This window comes from Bos javanicus, chromosome 7 (assembly GCF_032452875.1).
Source record: "Bos javanicus breed banteng chromosome 7, ARS-OSU_banteng_1.0, whole genome shotgun sequence".
NCBI classification, from domain to species: Eukaryota; Metazoa; Chordata; class Mammalia; order Artiodactyla; family Bovidae; genus Bos; species Bos javanicus.
The window spans coordinates 16,750,104-16,773,289 of record NC_083874.1 but is presented as its reverse complement, the minus strand read 5'-3'; the positions used below and the strand labels follow the sequence as shown (position 1 = coordinate 16,773,289).

The 23,186-nt window shown below is 49.0% G+C and overlaps 1 protein-coding gene across 3 annotated transcripts; it reads right to left on the bottom strand.

Moving 5' to 3' along the window:
- Positions 1–946: 946 nt before the first annotated feature.
- Positions 947–15,570, bottom strand: MARCHF2 (membrane associated ring-CH-type finger 2). Of its 3 annotated transcripts, none has more exons than XM_061422397.1 (6): positions 15,344–15,570; positions 11,331–11,399; positions 10,368–10,595; positions 5,866–6,061; positions 3,675–3,884; positions 947–1,567 (listed from the first exon to the last, which is right to left on the bottom strand). In XM_061422397.1, the coding sequence occupies exons 1-6, from the start codon at positions 15,421–15,423 to the stop codon at positions 1,412–1,414; spliced, it is 939 nt and encodes a 312-aa protein (XP_061278381.1). In that variant the 5' UTR covers positions 15,424–15,570; the 3' UTR covers positions 947–1,411. The 3 variants fall into 3 exon arrangements, with proteins under 3 accessions (XP_061278381.1, XP_061278382.1, XP_061278383.1); XM_061422398.1 differs by having other exon boundaries at positions 15,470–15,560; XM_061422399.1 differs by lacking the exon at positions 11,331–11,399 and having other exon boundaries at positions 15,470–15,565.
- Positions 15,571–23,186: the final 7,616 nt, after the last annotated feature.

The following is a 23,186-nucleotide window of genomic DNA, read 5'->3' as shown; positions in this document are numbered from 1 at the left end:
ATGTCCATCGAGTCGGTGATGCCAACAATCTCATCCTCTGTTACCCCCTTCTCCTGCCCTCAATCTTTCCCAGCATCAGGGTCTTTTCCAATATTCGTGCCCAAAACAACAGAATAGCCAGATGCTGTGCTAGGCCCACTGGGGATGTGCAAACTCAGGTGAAGGACCCTATGGTGGTTTTGAGCCTCAGTTTGCCCATCTGCAAAATGGGACTCATAAGGGACCCCCCCCCCCCGCCCACAGAACCCACTTTCAGGGGGGTGCTCTGAGTATTCAATGTGGCCTGAAGCAAAGAACTATCAAGTGTAAAAAGCTCAGAAGTTTCCTCAGGAAGCAGGTGCTGTAGTTAGAATGACCATGTTCAGCTTCTTTACCTGGGTCCTCCTCAAGGAGAAACACAGAGGCCAGCACAGGGGCCATGCAGACCCCAGGGTCAACCCCCAATTCCACTTCCTGGAGTTGTTATAGTGGAATTCTAAGGAATTCCACTTCTTTAGACAAAGGCTGCCTTGTTCTAGGCCTCAGTCTTCTTGTCTGTAAAATGGGGTTAATAGCCATTCCTTCTGCTGATAATGGTAGAGGGGGTTAAAGGGCAGATGTCTGTTGAGGTTTAGAACTGGGCCACATTCGGGGTGACCCTCCATAAGTGTGGATGTTACGTTAGTGAGTGCGAAGGGTCTAGCATGGTATCTAACCCACGGGAAATACACAGGAAGTGAAACCTATTCTTCTCATGTATATTTATTTTAAATCATTTACTACGTAGCCCTGCTACCTCCTTGTCCCTGGAAAACTCAGACACTGCTTCTAGCCCTGCATTTCACAATGGATCCCTCAAACCAGTTGGGAGCATCTGCTGTTGCCACTGTTACCTCTGGGTAGTCCCTGACCCCCCTCGGTCCCAGGCCCTCCCTTTGAGGTCTCAGAAATGTGACTGACAAGTCCGTTTTGTCCAGCAAGGGGCTCCTTTTATTCATTCGGGGGGGGGGTAGTGTTCTGAAATGTGGTGCAACGTTATAAAGTCAAGGGTGCCTGGAAAGCGAGCCTGCCAGGTGCAGGAAAGTGCAAGAAGCCTGCAGAGCCTTCTGGCCCGATGGGCACTCAAGACTTGCCTCTGGCTGCGACTGGTGGCCCAGGAGGGGCCAGAGAGACTTCAGAATGAGATCAGGGTGCCCGCTCCATCCGGAGCTTGGGACCACATCTGTCTGTTCATCATCCTCGTGTACAAGAGTGTGCAAAATCAATCTGAAAACAGCTTCACTCAGGAATCACAGAATCGGCTCCTCCGCTCGGCATCTCTTGGCCTGAGAAGCGCTCTGGCCGTGCAGCAAGGGTCAGGCAGTTTCTGTCTTTCTGAACACCAGGGCATTGCCAGCTGCCTCCAGCCCAGGCAGCAAGGCCGGCCCGGCCTTCACACGGGTGTCTCCTCAGCCACCTTCTTCAGGAGTCCGGCCGCCAGTGGGGAGTGCTGGCTGCCCTCGGAGCCATCAGCCTGCATCTTCAGGCGCACTTTCTGGTTGGTCCTTCTCCACTCGGAGTACAGCTGGCAATGGTAGCGGAATGAGACCTGCAGGGCAGGGTGGACATGAGCGGGAGGGCCAGTGGCTGGAAAACTAGCGCCCCTGGGGCCTCTGCCCTGACCCAGATCAGCACCAGGCCCCTGCTTCCAGAGGCAGCGGCAGCATCAAAGCGGTTCTCACATGGACAGAGCACATACACCCACTCACTCGCCCAGGGACCCTCCCCAGCAGCACTGAGGGCCCTGCCAAGGGTGTGTGTGTGTGTGTGTGTGTGTGTGTAGAGGGGGTGGTCCCTTTCTGTTTCTCAGAAGGTGGCAGTGAAGTGATACAGCCCCTTGCGTGCATGCATGCTAAGTCGCTTCAGCCATGTCTGACTCTGCGACCCTATGGATGGTAGCCTGCCAAGCTCCTCTGTCCATGGGATTCTCCAGGCAATAATACTGGAGTGGGTTGTCGTGCCCTCCTCCAGGGGATCTTTCCGACTCAGGGATCGAATCTGTGTCTCTTGAGACTCCTGCATTTGCAGGTGGTGGATTCTTTACCACTAAGCACCACCTGGGAAGCCCATTAGACTATTAGTCAGCTCTAAAAAGAAATGAGTTATCAAGCTGTGAAAAGACATGGAGGAATCTTAAATGCATACGGCTGAATGAAAGAAGCCAATCTGAAGAGGCTACAGGGAATTCCCTGGTGGTCCAGTGGTTAGTTAGGACTCGGCACTTTCACTAAAAAGACCACTTACTGCGAGATTCCACCTCTATGACATTTTTAAGGAAAGGCAAAACTATGGAGACAGTAACAAGATCAGTGGTTTTCCAGGGATCAGAGAGGGAGGAGGGATGAATAAACAGAGCACAGCATTTTTAGGGTGGTGAAAACACTCTGTATGATCCCATAGTGGGAGATACGTGTCTTTATACGGTGGTCTAAACCCACAAATTGTTCCACACCAAGACTGAACCCTTGATGTAAACTGTGGCCTTGGGTGATGATGCGTCAGTGTTGGTTCATCGACTAATGAACTTGCCGCTCTGGTGCCACGTTGACCGTGGGGGAGGCTGGGCAGGTGTCAGGGAGGATTTTGGAGAACTCTGTACTTCCCGCTCCATTTTGCTGTTAAACCTTGAACTGCTCTAATGAATCAAATCTGTTAAAAAAAAATTTTTTTTTCCCCCAGTAAATGTCAGTGGTTCCTACTCTTTGACCAAGGAAGTTCCAAGAAACATTTGCACGGGTGGCACCCAAAGCACTGTTTATAACAGCAAATAAAGGAGAAGGAAAAAAAAATTGGAATAATCCCTGTGTCCATCAAAAGAGATTAGTTAAATAAATATAGCACACCCACATAATGAAGGACTGTTGGGTGACTGCCTTTTTTTTTTTTTAAAGGATGTTAGCAAAGTGAAAACAAGCAGACTGCAAAGCAGGACCTATGATGCATCCTACTTGTATTAAGAAATCTGCGTGGTGGGTGCACTGGCAAATAATTCTTGAGGAGGGGGCACCCCCATAGCTGTGGTTCTATCTGCGGGACCTTCCCCCCGAGTGAGGGTTCTCATGCCTCCAGATCCCAGGGACAACACCCCTACCACACTCACTCTCTCCCAACCCCAGTCACCTTTTCTCTCAGTCTCTTTATTTTTTATTTTCTGGCTGCACCACATGGCCTGTGGGACCTTAGTTCCCTGACCGGGGATCAAACCAAGTCCCCTGCACTGGCAGCCTTAACCACTGGACTGCCAGGAAGTCTCTCTCAGTCTCTTGATCGTCCTCTCTGTCTCTCTCATTCTTCTGCCTTTTCTCCCACAGTCTTTCCAGTGGCTCTCTGCCTCTCTCCCTTCCCCTTGCCCCCAAAACCCAGACAGTCCAGTCTTAACAGGACTCGTGGCTAGTGGGGCCTGCACTCAGCTGAAGTGATCCTGTGATCTTGCATTCCTCGGGCAGAAGCCTCACACTTGGCTCCTGGGACCTCAAACCGGCCCGGAATCTGGAGCTCCATGAGATGCTGGGAGTTGCTTCCACCCCACGGTCCAGCCACAAGCCCAGGCAGGCAGAGTGCCGCCCTGTCCCCCACCCCAGCTCCATCCAAGTCACTGCCCAAGCCCCTGACCTGTCTGCTCCCAGATGCCTGCTGTCTGGCTGGCAGCCACTCACCAGCGTCCAGAGGACATAGATGGTGAAGAGGGCGATGGTGAGGGCGATCAGCCCCAAGGCCTCCAGATGGCTGTGGAGCCGGAGGTGGTCCTGGGCCCCTCGCAGGCACAGCCAGCCTGAGATAGCGGCCAGTGGCGTGATGAACAGGAAGCACACCACATCACAGCACAGCGTCCGCTTCTCTGTCCGAGGCCCGGGATCCTTCAGCCACTGCGGGGAAGGAGGGAGGGGGAGCCGGTGAGAGGGACCACCACACACTGCCCTGCTACGAGCCTATGCCAGGGGATGGGGCATCAGGGCCCTCTCTGCAGACACCCATCTTCATCACTGTTCCTGCAGGACCCTACTCCTGCCTTGCCTCCTACAATCCTTTCTTTCTTTCAGATACTTACTGAGATGATGACAGGACAGGCCTGGGTAGGTGCAGGGCATTTCTGCCCCTGGTTTTGTTTTTTTTTTTTGCCACATCACAAGGCTTGCAGGATTTTAGTTCCCCGACCAGGGATAGAACCTGCACCTCCTGCAGTGGAAGCTCAGTCGTGTCTGACTCTCTGTGATCCCATGGACTGTAGCCCACCAGGCTCCTCTGTCCATGGGATTCACCAGGCAAGAATACTGGAGCCGGTTGCTGTTTCCTCCTCCAGGGGATTTTCCCGACCCAGAGATAGAAACTGCATCTCTTGCATCTCCTGCACTGGCAGGCAGATTTTTTTTTTTTTTTTTTTTACCACTAAGCCACCTGGGAGGCCCTAGATGAAGAGTGGAGTTAACCACTGGACTGCCAACGAAGTCCCATGCCTATTTTACAGATGGGAGAAACAGAGGGCATAGAGGGGCTGACTCCTTTGTGCAAACTCACATGGCTAGTGGTCTACAGAGCCAGAACTGGAGCCCAGGAAGTCTTGCCTCAGGGTCTGTGTGTCCTTGGCTGCTATGCTACACTGCCTGCCACAGATGATGGGTGGTAGGAATCCCTGCCTGCGGCTTCCCTGCTGGTTGGGGGAGAGAGGAAATGACTGAATGATCAGGGTTGGGACTGCTATGCTGAAGAGGTAAGGCTGCTGCTGCTGCTACTGCTGCTGCTGCTAAGTCGCTTCAGTCGTGTCCGACTCTGTGCGACCCCGGAGACGGCAGCCCACCAGGCTCCCCGTCCCTGGGATTCTCCAGGCAAGAACACTGGAGTGGGTTGCCATTTCCTTCTCCAATGCAGGAAAGTGAAATGTGAAAGTGAAGTTGCTCAGTCGTGTCCAACTCTTAGCGACCCCATGGACTGAAGCCTACCAGGCTCCTCCATCCAAGGGATTTTCCAGGCAAGAGTACTGGAGTGGGGTGCCATGGCTGCAGAAACCCAATTGAGCAGAAGGAACCTCATGAGGAATGAGGGAGATGTGCTCCAGGCTGCAGAAACAGCATGTGCAAAGGCCCTGGGGTGGGAGCATGTGTTCCACACAATGGGTAGTGGGGAGAGGGTGAGCTGTGTGGACAGGCCGGCTTGCCCTCCCACTGTTCTCTTAAGAGTAGGTCCTAGGCGGGCCAGGGGCTCTTCCAGGAGCCCCCACCTCAGCTCAGTGACATCACCCCTTGTAGTTCTCAGATGCCCCATGCCAAGCTAGGCTGGGCAGGGAGGAGTCTGGAGGGCACCCTGGTGAGCAGCAACTGCTCTGGGAAGCCGTGTGGCTCCCACCACACTTGGAAATACCTTGTCTCGACCCCGACCCACTGCACTCAAGCTGAGTTCTCGGGATTGGCCCACAAAGTCCCCCGGCCAGGTCACCACCCCTCCTTCAGGGCCACTGTCCTCCTCCTTTAACTCCCTTCTCTCCAACCACGTGGGCTTGACCAAGGACACCAAGCTCCTCCTCAAAGGAGGCCTCAGGGCCTTTACACCTGCTATGCCCCCTGCCAGGACTGTCCTTCCCCAGGTTGGGGCTCCTCATTCCTCAGGTCTCAGCTCTAGGGTCACCTGAAGTGACCAAAACAGGGAAGGGGCACAGGACCTGTCAGATCTGGAACCTCAGGCCCAGTTCCCACCCCCATCAGCAGAAGTGGCCCCAGGGAGAGGAGAGAGGGTCCTCCCTCTAGAGAAGCCGCTTCCCCAGCCCACTAGGATCCTCCAAGGCCATTTCCTCCTTCGGCCCCATGTCTGCCTTCCTCCCTTCTCCCAACTCCGGCCTCTGGCTCCCAAGCGTACCTCTGTGAGAGATCGGGACCGCTTCTCCACTGCAAACTCTGTATGGCACAGCTCGCAGTAGCTGGTGTTGGATGAGGAAAGCCACCTCTCCAGACAGCTCTTGTGCACAGCGCCCAGCGTGCCACTGCACCCACATGGAGACAGTAGGCTCTCCCCATTTGCCCCCTCATGGCAGATCCGGCAGAAGGGACCATCGCTAGACACAGAGATGGGACACATGAGTAATGGTTGAGCCTCCTGCCTGCTCCTGCTTCACTCTGCCCTGGATCGTAAGCTCAGTGCTGCCCCTATATACTGCTTTTTGGCAAACCCCTATTCATCCCTCAATGCCCAGCTCCAAATGTCCTTTTCTCTTGGAAAGCCTTCCCAGACTCCCACAGGTGGAGTGATGTGCTCCCTCCCCAGGGTTCCTGCAGCATCGTTTTAGGCCCAGGGTGGGCATCACTTGTACCTGCCTGCCCAGTGTCTGCTCCTCCTTCTATACCACCACTCTAACTGTGTTGGGCAACTGCCCCAATCTCAAGAGGACACCCCTGATGACCCCAGGCCTGACCAATCAAAACACCACACATCTCTGGTCAGAGAGGCTGACTCAGGGAAGGGCACATGTGATGCAGAGCCACTGGAATTGATTTCTGAAATTCTTCTTTTTTTCTTCTAAACTCCAGAACTACAGGCAGCATGGCTGATGTAAGTCTGGAGCTGCTGGCAGCAGCTCGGGCTCCACCTGGAGTCTGCAAATGATGCTAAAACAGAGGATCACGGAGCCAAAAGGTAGGGAGAGGCAGATTCTCAAGAACATCATCAGAAGCACCAGATCCAGCCACACCTGAAGGCCATGCCACCGGAGAAACCTGTGCATCCCAGAAGAGCTCCTGGGCTCCTCCACTCTAGTGAAGCTGGGAAAACAGACATAAAAAGGCATCTACAGGAAGCCATTTCCCATTTCAGGGAAGTCTCTGCCCCAGCATGGTCTCAGGGGATTCTGGGTCCTTCCTGGGGCAGTTCAAGAGACCAAGGGCATGGCCTTAGTGGGCCCAGAGGCTGTCCAGCACATGAGTCATTGTTTTCCAGACATTTCTGCCCAGAAAGTGGATTGCAGGAACACATGAAGAAAGTGGAGCAGGAGAGCTGTTTTCCAGACAACACTGCCAGTTTCCCCTAGGAAACTTTCTCTCCTTTTCTCAGTGTCCCTGCTGTGGGGGTGGGGCCCAGCTGCTTTGAAACCCAGGAGCTGAGAGCTGACCCCTCAGGTCTGCTTTCTGGCCCTTGGTCCTATGCGTGGGGTGATGCTTTCTCCTCCGACATCAAAAGGGCCTGCCCAGCTCCCCTGTGCTCCCACACCCTGATCCCATGTTCCCGACACACATTCAGTGAACAGGAAAGACATCCCTGCTCTAGGAGCCAAGCCAGAAAGTGCAAGCAATGAGGACCAGGAGAGCGAGTTACGTTGGTTTGGGGGGTTTGTCCCGGGGAACCCTACGTAGGAGGTTCAAGTTCAGAGAAAATGAAATATGGGTAAGCAAAGCACACACTGACTATGATGGAGCGCTGATCAGGTCCCACACACCATTCAAAGGGCAACATGGGGGTTAATCTGTTTCGTTCTCACAGGGAGCCTGGGAGGAAGGTGCTGTTATTGCCCCCATTTCACAGATGTGGAAACTGAGGTATTGAGAGGTTGACTTGGTTGTGCCAAGTCACACTGGATTTGAACCCAGGAAGTCGCTCCAAGGCCTGTGAACCTGGAACCACTAGGTTGCCTGCCCCCAGAAGTAGGGCAAGAGAAGTGGGCTCTACTGTTTGAAATTCTGGCAGGAAAATCATGCAGAGGAAACAGGAGAGGAGAAAATGGGACGGGAGAGTGGGTGAGACATCCACAGGCCGCTGTCGGGCTGCCCGGTGCAGGCTCCACAGAAGAGAGATGTGAACAAGAAAGGAAATGGAAGCCATGCCCAGTGACGCTGGCAGGTATCCAGTTCTCTCCAGGCCTCGGCTTCCGCAGGTATCAAAAGGGAGGGTGGGGCAAGGTGCCCCATGGGAACCCCATGGAGGGAGAAGTCCTCCCCACCCCCATGCTGGCAGCTCTGGCTGGGAACCCCCTAGGCCTGCCAAGGGTCCCCTCACTCCCAGGCTGGGTCATGTGGCACAGACACCTTCCTGACTCAAGGTGTCTGATGGAGATGCATACAGAAAAACCAAGACCCTGGAAGAAGCCCAGAAGGAGCCCTCCAGTCTCACTGGGCTCAGGCAAGGCAAAGACCTGTAAGGGGCCCAGCACTGGGCTCCCTCCACAACACGGCAAGGCTTCCATCTGCTTCTCTGTATGTCTGAATGAAAAGTTTATGAATTAATTCTGACACCTGCTACCCATGTGGATGAACCTTGAGGGCGTGACACTGTGAAAGAAGCCGGTCACAAAAGGACAGACTGGCGAATTCCACTTCTGCAAGTTTTCTAGAGGGAAGTCAGATCCAGAGACACAAAGTAGGAATGGTGTGGGGCCCCGGGGCTGAGGAAGGGGGAGGGGGAGTGAGTGTTTTAGTGAAGACAGAGTGCAAGATCAAAAGAGTTATGGGAGGGACTTCCCTGGTGGTCCAGTGGTTAAGAATCTGCCTTGCAATGCAGAGTACATGGGTTCGATTCCTGGTCAGGAAACTAAAATTTCACATGCTTCAGGGCAATTAAGCCAGTGTGCCGCAACTACTGAGCCTGTGTGCTCCAGAGCCCGCACGCTACAGCTGGAGAGTCTGTGACCCACAGTGAAGATCCCAAGTGCTGCAACGAACACCTGACAGGGCCAAATAAATAAATATTAAAAAAAGAAAGTCGTGGGGCTGAATGATGGTGATGGTTACACAACACCATGAATGCACTTAAAGCCACTGAACAGTACACTTTCAAGTGGCCAAAAAGGTAAATTGTATGTTATATCTTAACCATAAAAAAACTAGAAGGAAAAGTTTATGAATTTGATGATCTGAAGGAAACATCATGGTAATACATTAGACTTGAAAAACTGGTGGCTAGCTTAAATCTTCGGAGAAGGCAATGGCACCCCACTCCAGTACTCTTGCCTGGAAAATCCCATGGACGGAGGAGCCTGGCAGGCAGCAGTCCATGGGGTCGATAGAGTCAGACATGACTGAGCGACTTCACTTTCACTTTTCACTTTCATGCATTGGAGAAAGAAATGGCAACCCACTCCAGTGTTCTTGCCTGGAGAATCCCAGGGACGGGGAAGCCTGGTTGGCTGCCGTCTATGAGGTCGCACAGAGTCGGACACGACTGAAGCGACTTAGCAGCAGCAGCAGCAGCTTAAATCTTAATGAGTTAAGGCAGATTTAAATTGGCGTGGGGTTTCCTTGGGCTTCCCGGGTGGCGCTAGTGGTAAAGAACCCGCCTGCCAACGCAGGAGACATAAGAGACCAGGGTTCCATCCCTGGGTTGGGAAGAATCCTTGGAGGAGGGCACGCCACCCCACTTCAGTATTCTTGCCTAGAGAATCCCACGGACAGAAGAGCCTGGCAGGCTACAGTCCATGGAGTTGCAGAGTCGGACACGACTAAAGCTACTTAGCACGCACACATGGGGCTTCCTTAAATCTCTTTCCCTTGATGATAAGTTGGTGAACCAAGCAGATTCAGCTCACACATGTGTCTGGAAGATTGGCACCGAGGTTTAAGTACATTAATCGAAAACTTTGCATGCTCAGTCGCTTCAGTTGTGTTCGACCCCGTGGACTGTAGCCCGCCAGGCTCCTCTGTCCGTGGGATTTTTCAGGCAAGAATACTGGAGTGGGGTGCCATTTTCTCCTCCAGGGGATCTTCCCAACCCAGAGATCGAACCTGTGGCTCCTGATTATTTACCACTGAGCCACCAGGGAAGCATTATGAGGTGGCAAAGCCCCTTGTGAGCAATATATGGGGACCATGGCCATGCACTTTCAGAACCACTCAGCAAGAAGGTGCCCCAGGTTAGAGATACAGGGGAGCAGCAACTTTTGCCAGTCCTACATGGAGAGAGGCTCCCATCCCACGTGGGCACCAAGCCCAGGTACCTTGAGGCCACAACCAGCACTACCAGCTACTTCCTTGTGCGGCCTCCCCAAGATGTGAACTACTCACCAACATCAGATCTCCGAATTTCACCCAGTAATCTGGAGTTTCAGCTTTTCCTGAAGAATCTGACCTGTCTACCCAGTTTCCATGTGGTGATTACTCACTGGGCCCCTTTCGCTGATTTATTTGCCTACCTGGCCCCTCTAGGTGGTGAGTTTTTCTTTTCTTTTTTTTTGGCTGCACCACTTGGCATGTGGGATTTTAGTTCCCCAACCAGTGATGGAACCCACGACCCCTGTGGTGAAAACGTGGAGTCTTAACCATTGGACTGCCAGGGATGTCCCAGGTGGTTGGATTTCTGACTGCAGGCGGGGCTGGGAATTAACTGGGCTGGAGAGTGAAGCAAGTGAAAGCATCAATTCCTGCTCGGTCACCACTCACCTTGGTGTCTCCAAAGCCCGGATGACAGTCGAGAGGAGCCGGCCATCTCTTGAAGTCACCTGGGCCACATACTGGGGTGGTCCGAGGCCTGTGGCCTCCACGACCTTGGAGAAGGCAGGGCTGTCGGAGCAGTCACACAGGGAGCCGGGGAGGTGACAACAGTCACCCGTCGTCATGGCCACAGGGCGCCCTGTGTCCTCAGGGCCCAAGGCCCATGGTCCCAGGAGCCTGGGGAGAGGCCGGCCGGAGGATCAAGAGCAAGGTTAGCAAACCACACACAGCACAGAGCCAGCTCTCTGAGCTGTGGTTGAACAATCTCTAAGATGGGCCTTTGGAGGGGGGCTATGAGGATTCAGTCAGGTCACACATGCAACTCAGGCCAGGCCTGGCGCATCTCAGGGGCCTGGCTATATTCTCTCTGGCTCTCCTAAGAAAGGCCAGCCTGGTCTGGCCCACAAAGCATGCAGGACATCACCTTTCCAGCCTGGATAGCAGTGGCTAACAGTGACTGAATACCATCTGTGTGGTAGGCCCAGTGCACGGTGCTCTCTAGGGCCAGAACTATCCCTGCCAAAACCATGGAGAAACTGTTCCCCGTGGACTGGATTCCCAGGGTTGGACTCAGAGCGGATAAGCCTGCCATGGAGTGGGCTAGAACTGAGCTACAAACTTGGCCCAAATGACCAGGATGGTGAGTCATTTTGACCCTGCTGGTTCATGGCTTCTTGTGGGCTCTGAGTTTCTTGATAATTCAGGCTATCGAGGAAGTGGTAGTCCAGAATGGGGTAGTGTCTGTCCCCACCCAGAAGAGCAACCACTTAGAGCAGTGCCTCTGTCCCCAAGGAGAGGCCATGGGAGATAGCCAGAGCCTCAGGCAGCAAGCTGAAGTCTGCTCTGGTGGCGAGGGTGGGGACTGACTTCAGCAGGATTCCATCCCCCTACCTCCCCACCCCAGGGTCTGACCTGTCAGCAGGAACCCTTGGCAAGCTCCCCTTCCATCCCAGAACCAACCAGCAAGGCTTGTGTGTTTCCCTGTGAGAATTTCAGGAAAGGGACTGAGGCCTCTGGAAGCCAATAAAGGTGCCCCAGAGATTAGGATCTCCATCCCAAACTTATCTCACCCTCCACTATCTGCCCCCAGGAACTGTGGTCCAGAGACCCCAGAAACACTCACCGAGGTACCCCTCCACACACACACAAGTGGTTTTTACCCACCCTTGCTAGTCAAACTCTGAGATCCAAAGAGGGGCGGAGGGAAGCAGTGCAAGTCACTGGCTAACTTTGTGTACCAGGACAGTCTCCTGTGGATCAACAATCTCTGAACAGCTCAGCCAGAAGCACTCTGGGCCCAACAGGCCCTTCTGAGCCTTCTAAGTGGGGCCACACAGTCAGCCAGATAAGCAAGTGTCAGCCCAGAGGCAGGAGGAGCCTTCGAGGAAGGCTGCATGACCGAGATAACACCCACAGGCCAGTGGCCAGGCTGCCACGTCGTGCACACTGCTGTCCCTCCCAAGTGAGGCCAGCAGGGAAGTTGCTGGGCTACCCAAGGGAAAGGCTGCAGAGGGGACTCCACGCCTCTTGCCCCTCCAAGGATTGGCCTTCACATTTCTGCAAGTAATTGGGCGTCCCAAGACACATCACAGCTCCTATGCATTAAGTTCTACCATTTCTTTTATTGTCAGAGGAAAAGCAATAACAGAACCAAAACAACACTGGTAAAATCTGCTCATGCAAGGCTTGCAAATCAACCAAATGATGCTAGCAGCTACTGCAAAATAAACTCATGGTTGCCGGGGGAAGGGATAGTTAGGGATAGTGGGAAGGTCATGTACACACTGCTATATTTAAAATGGATAACTGACAAGGACATTTCGTAAAACACAGGGAACTCTGCTCAATGTTATGTGTCTGCTCTGATGAGAGAAATTCTGTTACTTTCATGTAATTCTCAGAGGGAAACACACAAGCCTTATTGGCTGGTTCTGGGATTGGGCGGGGTGGGGGGGGGCAGTGTTGGAATGGATACATATATATGTATGGCTGAGTCCCTTCCCTGTTCACCTGAAACTACCACTACATTGTTAATCGGCTATACCCTAGTACAAAACAAAAAGTTTGGGAAAAAAATAATAGTGGCTACTGTAAGTAACTGGTAGGACATCCCCAGTGGTCTAGTGGCTAAGACTCTGGGCTCCCAATGCTGGCGGACCAGGTTGGATCCCTGGTCAGGGAACTAGATCCCACAAACCTTGACTAGAGATCCTACATGCTGCAACTAAGACCCAGCTCAGCGACAGCATGGACTGTAGCCTGCCAGGCTCCTCTGTCCATAGAATTCTCCAGGCAAGAAAACTAGAGTGGGTTGCCATTCCCTTTCCAGAGGATCCTCCCTACCCAGAGATTAAACCCAGGTCTCCTGCATTGCAGGCGGATTCTCTACCATCTGAGCCACCGGGCAAGCCTAATATATATATATATATAAAAATATATATATATATATATTTAAAATGTACCTAACCTCAGTGCTATATTTAAAATGGATAACCAACAAAGGTCTATTATATAACACATAGAACTCTGCTCAGTGTTATGTGCCAGCTTGGATGGGAGGGTGGTTTGAGGGGAGAATGGAAACATGTGTATGTATGGCTGAGTTCCTTTGCTGTTTACCTGAAACTATCACAATGTTGTTAATTGGCTATACCCCAATACAAAATGGTGTAAGAAACAATAAAAATTTAAAAAAAGAAAAGGTACCTACTACAAGCCAGACACTGTGCTGAGTTTATTGAACTCCAATAGTTGTTATAAACGTTCCTTCAAAGGTCACCTCCCCAGCAAGGCCTTCCCTGATCACTCTGGTTGAAGTGCTACTCATGTCCACATTATTGCCCTCACAGATGTGTCCCTCTCTGAAATGCTCTTATTTCTTTTTCTTTTTTTTTTTTTGCCCACATGGTGAGGCTTGTAGGATCTTAGTTCCTTGACCAGGGATTGAACCTAGGCCCTCAGCAAGGAGAACACAGAGTCCCAACCACTGCACCACCAGGGAGGTCCCTTTAATGTTCTTATTTCTTCATCTGCTGTTTAAACCACATCTGTCTTCCACTATCAGTCATCTCCAGCGCCTGATCCAACGTCTGGTACACAGTTCCTGTATTAATTCCTCAGCCCCTCTTCTGTGTAAGAGCAGGGTGGGAGAGCCAGTCCCTTGATCCCCAGACCCTGGTTTGCCAGCACCCAAGATGGGAACCAGAAATCTTCAGAGGCTGGAGATCTGTGCAAAGCACAGAGGCTTGGGCTCAGGAGAGGCCAGTCTCGAGCCTGGATACAAGGGTAGGGTGGCTGCAGGCTGGACTCAGCTCTGGGGCTGCTGGGAGGGGTGACTAAGCCAATGCCTCCAGCAAACTTGGCGCAGTGCCCAGGAGATGGATTTCACTGAATCTTCACAACAAACCTATGATGGAAGTCCAATAACTATCCCCATTTGACAGTTGAGGAGGCTCAGAGAGGGGCAGTTACTTGCCCAAGATCACACAGCTAAGTTGGGACAGTGCAGGATTTGAACTTAGTCCAGTGAGTGGGTCTGGGACCCAAGAGATCTGGGTTCTTTTAAGTCCTGACTCTGGTGCTGATGCTGTGTATCCTGGGACAAGTCACTTGGCTTCTCTGGGCCTCATTCTCCTCTTTTGTCAAATAAGTTGATGAAGCTAGTGCACTGTGTCTGCTGAAGGGCTTCATAAGAAGAAGGGTCAATTCAGGCTCAATTCCTCCAGCAAAGCTTGTCCTTGGCTAGGCTTGTCTGGGGTGGCACGGGGGCACCACAACATTTTGAACAGCTTCTTTTTTCTGAGGGCAGGAAACTGAGGGAAGAAGAGTCAGATGGCCCTAATTCCCCCACAGTGTTGTCTCAGTTCAGTTGCTTCACTCCCTGGGCCTCAGTTTTCTCTTTTGTATAACGGGGGGTTGCAATGAGACCCAGCTCATATATGCATAAGCATGAATAAGTTGATAAATTTTAGCTCTTATGATAATTATTGTCCTCAGCTTACAGACAGCTGTTGGGAGGGTCTGATAATACAAGGCACAGTCAGTGCCTGGCACACAGTAAGCACTCAACAAATGCTCAGTTATTTTTTTTTAGGATAAATGTGTAGTCTGTGAAATGCATTCATTCCTCTTCACTTAGCAAAGAGAAGCTCCTGTGTGCCCTTCAGCACTTGCATAGCCCTGCACTGGAGGCCAGACTCTAATCCCAGCTCTGATCTTTACTCACTATGTAGCCCTGGTTGAAAAGCTGGCCCTCTCTGAGCCTTGACTTCCTCAGCTGTATAGCAGAGAGGGGCTTCCCTGGTGGCTCATTGGTAAAGAATCCACCTGCCAATGCAGGAGATGTGGGTTCGATTCCTAGGTCAGGAAGATCCCCTGGAGAAGGAAATGGCAACCCACTCCAGTATTCTTGCCTGGGAAATCCCATGGACAGAGGAACCTGGTGGGCTACACTCCATGGGGTCGCAAAAGAGTCAGACACGACTTGGTCACTAAACAACAGCAACACAGCAGGGAACATTTCTTCCCTTGAAGTACTTGAAGTATCAAGTACTTCCACTCGATATTGTCACTAAAGGATTAAATGGACTAAACCTATAAATTCTGGCTGTCCTGTTTTGAGCACCCACTAACAGCCAGGCTCTCCGCTAAGCAAATGCCTGGGTCATCATCTTGACTATTTTCCTGGCAGAGCCCCTCTGAGGAGGAGGTTGGGGAAGGTGACTGGTCACTTATTGACCGCCTACTATACGCAGGGCGCTTTCTTCGTCTGCACCTCCTTAATCTTCACAACAGCCCCGTTAGGTTGGTCCTGGGATGACCTAGTTTCACAGATGGGGAAAGTGAGGCTCAGAGAGGCACCTACTGTGCGCCAGCCCCCCGGAGACCTCCTGCCTTCTACAAAGACGGAAACTGAGAACACCTACTTGCTGGGAAGGCTGAGGCCGACGGTCCGAGCCTGGCCGTCCTTCAGGGGGCCGGGCTCGGGCCTCGAACTCTGGGCCATGCAGCAGAACGGCACCCCTCCACCCCAACCTCCCGCCCGTGCCCACCTGATCCGCGGCCGGGCCGGGCGGCCGCGCAGGCCCCTCCGCTCGCCCCGGCCCTGGTCCCGGCCCGGCCGGTCCCGTCAGCGCCGCTAGCTCCGCTCTGGCCGGTACCTGCGTCTGGACACCGCCCGCCGAGCCGACGGTGTCACGGGCCAATGGCGACCACCTCTCGCCTACACTGGCCAATTGTCATGGATGTCCCGCCCTGGAAGGCGGGGCCACAGGCGACGGGGACGTTCTGGGCCGCACAGGCCCGGCGGCGCCGCAGCTACTGACTCCGCCCCTGCCGCGTCCTGGCTCCGCCCCAACCTCGGTCCCGCCCCCCGATTCCCGACCCCGCCCTATCTCGACTCGGGGCACGAGCGGGGCAGGTGGCGCCACCTGCAGACGACCAGTTAATAAATTAAACCGTTACCGAATTCAACGTGACACCAGCAGAGGGATTTGTGTTCCTCACCTCCCTTAAGCGTCTCATCAATTCTGGCGGCGGGATGAACCATCTGATCACATTTCGCAGAGAGGAAACAGAAACCTAGAGAGGTTAGGGGGCGTGGAAGAGCCTAAAGCCATCATTCATTCTCATTCATATATACAACAAATTAATTGATTAGATGTAATAAACATCAATATGAGCCAGGCACTGTGCTAGGCGCTGTGGACACAATGTTTAATATGGTAAATAGTGCTGCCCTCACGGATCGCAGTGTAGGGGGTGAAGTAGACGTTAAACAGTCAATAATGTAATTATTAATTGCAAAGGTGATAAATTGTAGCGAGCGAGAGAGGCATATCACGGAATATTTGGAAAGTTCAAAAGTAATTCCCTAAAGAAGCAATTGAACTGACACTGTCACATGCAAAGTGTCTGAGGTGGGATGGAGAATTTCATTAATACTCCTTTCTTCCCCTGCCTTTATTGAGTATGTAGATCCAGCTTAGTCACCTTAGTCAAATTATTTCGTGTTGTACTGGCTTATATTTTTAAAAAAATGGAATTATAAATCATATAGGTTACCTATAGAGGGAAGTAGAATAGAAAGGACAAAATAGAAGCTACACTTTTTAATTTTTTTTTTTTTTTTTACTTTTTGGCTGGACTGATTCCTCACCAGGAATCTGAACCTGTGACCTGCATTAGAAGTGTGGAGCCTTAACCACTGGAGCACCAGGGAGGTCCCAGAAGCTAGGCTTTTAAAACTGTACCTTGTTTTATACATTCAACTTTACAACCATGTAGATATTTTATATAACTTTAAAACAAAATTTTAAATGTAAGATATCTAAAAAACAAAACTGAAATAAAATGAATTAACCTGTATATCCAATTGGTGACAAAATAACCCAGAGATGAACTCCTAGTGACTTTAAAACACCAGAATTTGACTGTCCATACTCAATATAGTGATGGTGGTGGTGGTGGAGATAAAATGGTTATTCTGAGCTTGTTGCACACTTAGTCTGGGATAAAGCAAAGGAGTGATTATGTCAGTATCAAGAACTGGGTTTTTCATAGGGAGTGAAGGAGGCACAGATGTAAGATTGATCACATTAAAGGAAAAAAAAAAAAAAACCTGCGGTCTTGAATTTGGAGTATCACGATACATTTCGTCTTTATAAAAAGCAAACATTTGCTGCCTGTGTCCACTGAAAAGCCTGCAACAAGCATCCCACAGTCCCAGTTGTGCTCAGTCGTGTCCGACTCTTTGTGACTCCATGGACTGTAGCCCACCAGGCTCCTCTGTCCATGGAATTTTCCAGGTAAGAAAGCTGGAGTGGGTTGTCATTTCCTTCTCCAGGGGATCTTCCTCACCCAGGGATCAAACCCATGTCTCCTGCATAGGCAGGTGGATTTTTTTTTTTCTTTTTACCACCGAACCACTTCGGAAGCCCCCATAAGCCCAGACAGTGGTCTCTAAATACCATTTCCATTTGAAAGAGGCTAGGAATATTGAAAAAACAACAGACTGAGTCAGGGGCAGGAAATGTACAGATGAACATGGCACATCTTTAAATACCAGAAAGGGAGTTATCAAAGACATTACCTACTAACATAATGTCAATGGGAACCAATTAGCAGCTTCCATTGGCCACAAATTAGACTATTTCACCTTCAATAAAGATCATGATCGCAGATCAAAATGAAGCAAATGTTCAACTTCATGCACTTGGGTTTTTAATTTTTTTGTTCTAAAATAATGTCAAATTGATGAAAAAGTTGCAGAAATAATGCACAGAACTCCCATAAACCTTTTGCCCAGATTCCTCAATTGTTAACATTTCTGAATCCTTTGAGTATAAAATAGATATATGGTGTCTCATTAACCCTTAATGCTTCAGTGTTTATTTCTTTTTTAAAATTAATTATCTTGGGCCATGCTCTGTCTTTGTTGCTGTACTCAAGCTTTCTCTGGCTGCGGCAAGCAGGAGCTATTATCTAGTTGTCGTGCACCAGCTTCTCATGGCAGTGGCTTCTTTTGTTGCGGAGCACAGGCTCTAGACTCATGGGCTTCAATAGTTGCAGCACACAGGCACAGCAGTTGTGGCACACAGGCTTAGTTGTCCCTTTGAGAGTGGGATCTTCTCAGACCAGGGATGGGACTCATGTCCCCTGCATTGGCAGGTGGACTCTTAACAACTGGACCACCAGGGAAGTCCCAGGGCTTATTTCTTAAGTAAAGTACATTCTTCTACATAATTATAGTATTATCTTCAAAATCAGAAAATTAATATTGATCCAGTATCACCAGGTAGTTCCCAAATCCCATTCAAAGTTTCAATAAAGTTCTTTAAAGCTCCAGACTCCATTCTAGGATCACCTGTTGTATTTTGCTGTGTAATTCAGTCTCCTGCAGTCTGGAACAATTCCTCATCCTTTCCTTGCCTTTCATGACCTTGATATATATGTATTTTTTTACATATGTCCATTTATTGATTGCTGGGAATACAGCTTATTGAGAATACATTGACATGCATTTGAGGGGAGAAATTAACCAAACCTGAAAGGAAGCCATTCAATAAGCCTGAGAGTTAATAAGGTAGGAGAGATCAGATCTAAAGACACAATGTGTGGGGTGACTCCAACAACCACGGAGTCATCCTTGAGATGCCAGCTGCAAATACTTGGGGAACGTCTCTGTTCTGAATTACTTTGGAACTACCAAGAAAGAGAGAAGATCACCTTGCCTCTTTAGTTTAAACTAATACGAGAAGGAAAGCTGTTCACTGATGTGCCAAAAAACAAAAAACTTGCTGTCACTTCGAACTGTTTTAAGGCAATTCCATTTTTACAAATTCTTCCACACCAATTTGTATGCTTTAGATTTATAAGCAGCTATAAGACTTAGGAAAGATTCACAACTGATGCAAAAGACTGTAGCCATATCATTCCAGTATCTGCTGATTCATGCTCTGTTTTAATACTAGCAGATTTTTACAGCATACTATTAATTTTTCCCCAAGGTGTTGAACTCATTGATATGATAAAGTGATATAAATTCAAAGAATTCCAGTTACACTTAAAAGGACAGAGAGATTAAATTACTGGAATGTCTCAGATCGTAATTTAAAATTATTTAATGATATATGTGGTACATACGACATAAAGATTTTCGTCTAAAGGTGGATAAAGCACTGAGACATACTCCTAACTGCAGAGCTACATGCCACAGAGTTTCTCCCAAACTTTTTAATGGGTATTATTTTCTTAAGATGATAACATCAATGTTACTTGATATTCGAAATGGTTTGAACCGCTTTCTGTGGTAGCAGGAATAAAAAAGAGAAAACAGAAATGGACATACCCCAGCCCAGTGGAATAAAAAAAAAAAGGTGGGGAGAAGATTTTGGCTTTTTTTTTTAAGAGGCAGTCTGTTCCTTCCATGAACCGTGTTCTTTTTCCTTAAAGCTCTGGGGGTGGCGGGGGCGGGGAACCGGTCATGGCTTGCAGCGCTGAACAAACCGAGGGGACAAGCGCACATCTTGGATGTGATATCTGTCCAGAATCCAATGACCTTGATATTTTTGAAGATTACTGGCTAGTTACTTTGTAGAAAGCCTCTCAATTTGCATTTCTCTAATATTTCATCAGGGACAGAAACCACCGAAATGATACTGTGTTCCCAGTGCGTGTATCAGGAGGCAGACAATGTTACATACACAGACATATATAAATTATTTTTCATATTGTTTTCCCTTATAGGTTATTACAAAATATTGAGTAGAGCTCCCTGTGCTATACAGTAAATTCTCCTTTGTTTATCTATTTTATATATGGAGTGAGTGAAGTGTAGGTCGCTCCGTCGTGTCTGACTCTTTTCAATCCCATGAACTATACAGTCCATGGAATTCTTCAGGCCAGAATACTGGAGTGGGTAGCTGTTCCCTTCCCCAGGGGATCTTCCCAATCCAGGGACTGAGCCCAGGTCTCCTGCATTGCAGGCAGATTTTTTGCCAGCTGAGCCACCAGGGAAGCCTAGTAGTGTGTATATGTTAATTGCAACCCGTCCCTCAACCCACCAGTCATTTTTGAAGGCTACTTGGGAACCAACTCAAAATCTTAAAAATTATGAACCTTGAAAATTGACAGGCAAATAGAGAATTAATTATTTACACTGGCTTATACCATCTGTGGGGCTTCCCAAGTGGCACTACTGGTAAAGAACCTGCCTGCCTTTGATGCCTGGGTCGGGAAGATGCCCTGGAGGAGGAAATGGTAACCCACTCCAGTATCCTTGCTGAAGAATTCCACGGACAGAGGAGCCTGGTGGGCTATTGTCCATAAGGTCACGAAGAGTCAGACATGACTGAAGCAACTTAGCACGAACACACACATACCATCTGTAGCTCCAGGTAACCACATAGATGAAGGGAAATTTCTCTTTACATATGTATTTCAAAAGTAAATAAAGAAGAGGAAGGGGATATATGTATACTTAATAGCTTATTCACATTGTTGAACAGAAGAAACTTTACAAACAGCATTGTAAAGGAATCAGAATAATTTTTCTCCAATAAGAAAAATAAATAAAAATGAAAAAGGAAATAATTTTAGAAAAGAAAAAAGAGTAAATGAAGAAGGATAGGATTTGAAAATAAACAACAGTTATCATTTTGTAACTCTTAATAGATTATGAATCTAGGTGATGCTTCTCACCAGCTGCTACCACCATGAATGAGAAACGCACTGACATTACCTGCCACCTCGGGTTACATACACGTATTACCTACGAAGTGTCCACTCCTAAATGCAATCAACCTCTAGATCCAGCTATTCATTTACATCGTTGGAAGGACTGATGCTGAAGCTGAAGCTCCAGTACTTTGGCTACCTGATGGGAAGAGTCGACTCATTGGAAAAGACCCTGACACTGGGAAAGACTGAAGGCAGGAGGAGAAGGGGGCGACAGAGGATGAGCCGGTTAGATAGCATCATTGACCCAATGGACATGAGTGTGAGCAAACTCCAGGAGACGGTGGAGGACAGAGAAACCTGGCAAGTTGCAGTCCATGGAGTCACAAAGAGTTGGACACCACTTGCCACTGAACATTCATTTACAGGAAATTTGGGGGACAGTGGGACACATTAATGCCACCCTGTGTCCACAGAGACAGAAAGCAGATTAATGATTGCCAGAGGCTGAGGGATGGAGAGAGGAGGAGGGAGTAACTGCTTAATGGGTTCTGGGTTTCTTTTTGGAGTGGTAGAAAACTTCTGGATTAAATAGTGGTGAAGGTTGCCCAACATTTTGAATATCCTAAAAACCACCAAATGTATTTTTGAAACAGTTCTTAAGTGGTGAATTTTATGTTATGAGAATTTTGTCTGCAATTTTTAAAAAGCAAAAAGATACTCTAGGGATGCCATAAACAAGAAACTACAATACAATTGACCCACTTATTTAACAGAAAAAAAGGGGGGATATTGGGAGATTGGGATTTACATACACACAGTACTATACATAAAAGAGATAATAAGAACCTACTGTATAGCAGAGGAAACTCTGCTCAATACTCTGTAATGACCTATATGGGAAAAGAATGTAAAACAGGGTGGATATATGTTGAATGTGTATAATAACTGGCTCACTTCACTGTACAACAAAAACTAACACAATATTGTAAATCAACTGTACTCCAATAAAAATTTTAAAAATAGGGACTTTCCTGGTGGTCCAGTGCAGAGGATACAGGTTTGATCCCTGGTCCGGGCAGGTCCCAGGTGCCATGGAGCAACTGAGCCTATGCGCCACAGCTACTGAGCCTGCCTGCTGCAACCACTGAAGCCCACGCACTTAGAGCCTGGGCTCCACAACAAGAGAAAAATCAGGTTATCCCCTGATAACCACAACTAGAGAAAAATCTGTGCACAGCAACAAAGACCCAGTGCAGACCAAGATAAATACATAAAATTTAAAAATTAAAGAAAAATAGAAAATAAAAAGTTTAATGGCAAAAAAAAAAAAAAAGGCAAGAAAACAAAGGGATCAGAGGGGGAGAATGTGTACATTAAAAGCGATCAAAGAGAAGTGTCAACCAATTGGAGCCAGTGGACCATGAGTCACATAAATCATTAACAAATTATAAGACAATCAGGAAAAGCAAACACTAGCTCTTTGGTAATATTAGGGAATTACTGCTCATTTCTTTAGGTGGGATGATAGTATTGAGGTGATGTTTTTAAAAGCCTGTATTTTAGATAAACACACAGAAATATTGATAGCGAGAGCATGTTGGGGATTTGCAAACAGGAGATTAGGGTGAAATTAGATGGGTTGAAGTTGGGTGGTGGGCTGATGGGGATTCATTAAACTAGTCTGTCCACTTTTATGTGTTAAATTTTTCCATAAATTAAAAAAAAATTTTGGTATGCTTCTTCCCAGCCTTTTATCTCGGCATCTTCTCCATTTATTAGGGCTTTCTGGCTTATGGTTGCTGCTGCTGCTAAGTCACTTCAGTCGTGTCCGACTCTGTGCGACCCCATAGACGGCAGCCAACCAGGCTCCCCGGTCCCTGGGATTCTCCAGGCAAGAACACTGGAGTGGGTTGCCATTTCCTTCTCCAATGTGTGAAAGTGAAAAGTGAAAGTGAAGTTGCTCAGTCGTGTCCGACCCTTAGCGACCCCATGGACTGCAGCCTACCAGGCTCCTCTGTCCATGGGATTTTCCAGGCAAGAGTACTGGAGTGGGGTGCCAGTGCCTTCTCCTCTGGCTTATGGTAGACACTCACTAAACATTGGGTAAAGCCCCACAGCTTAGCGGCTATAAACCCAGCTCCAAAGTTGAAATCTGCTCACTTCTTACTAATCGTGGGACCCTTGGGGTGTCACTCATTTCTGTTCCCCATCTCTAAATTGGGGCTATTAAGTTATGCCTACCTCCTAGGCCTACTGTAAATAGTATATAAATGAGATGTAAAAGACTTATTTTTTGTGTGTGGTATCATGTTCTTTTACATATCAGTTTATTTAGGTTAACACAATTCCACAAAAAATTAAACACAGAATTACCATGTGGTTCAGCAATTCCACTTCTAAATATGTGTGTGTGTGTGTATCAGTCACTCAGTCATGTTTGATTCTTTGCAACCCCATGGACTGTACCTGCCAGGCTCCTCCGTCCCTGGGGTTTTCCAGGCAAGAATACTGGAGTGGGTAGCCATTTCCTTCTTCAGGGGATCTTCCCAACCCAGGTCTCCCACACTGCAGATTGCTTACCATCTGAGC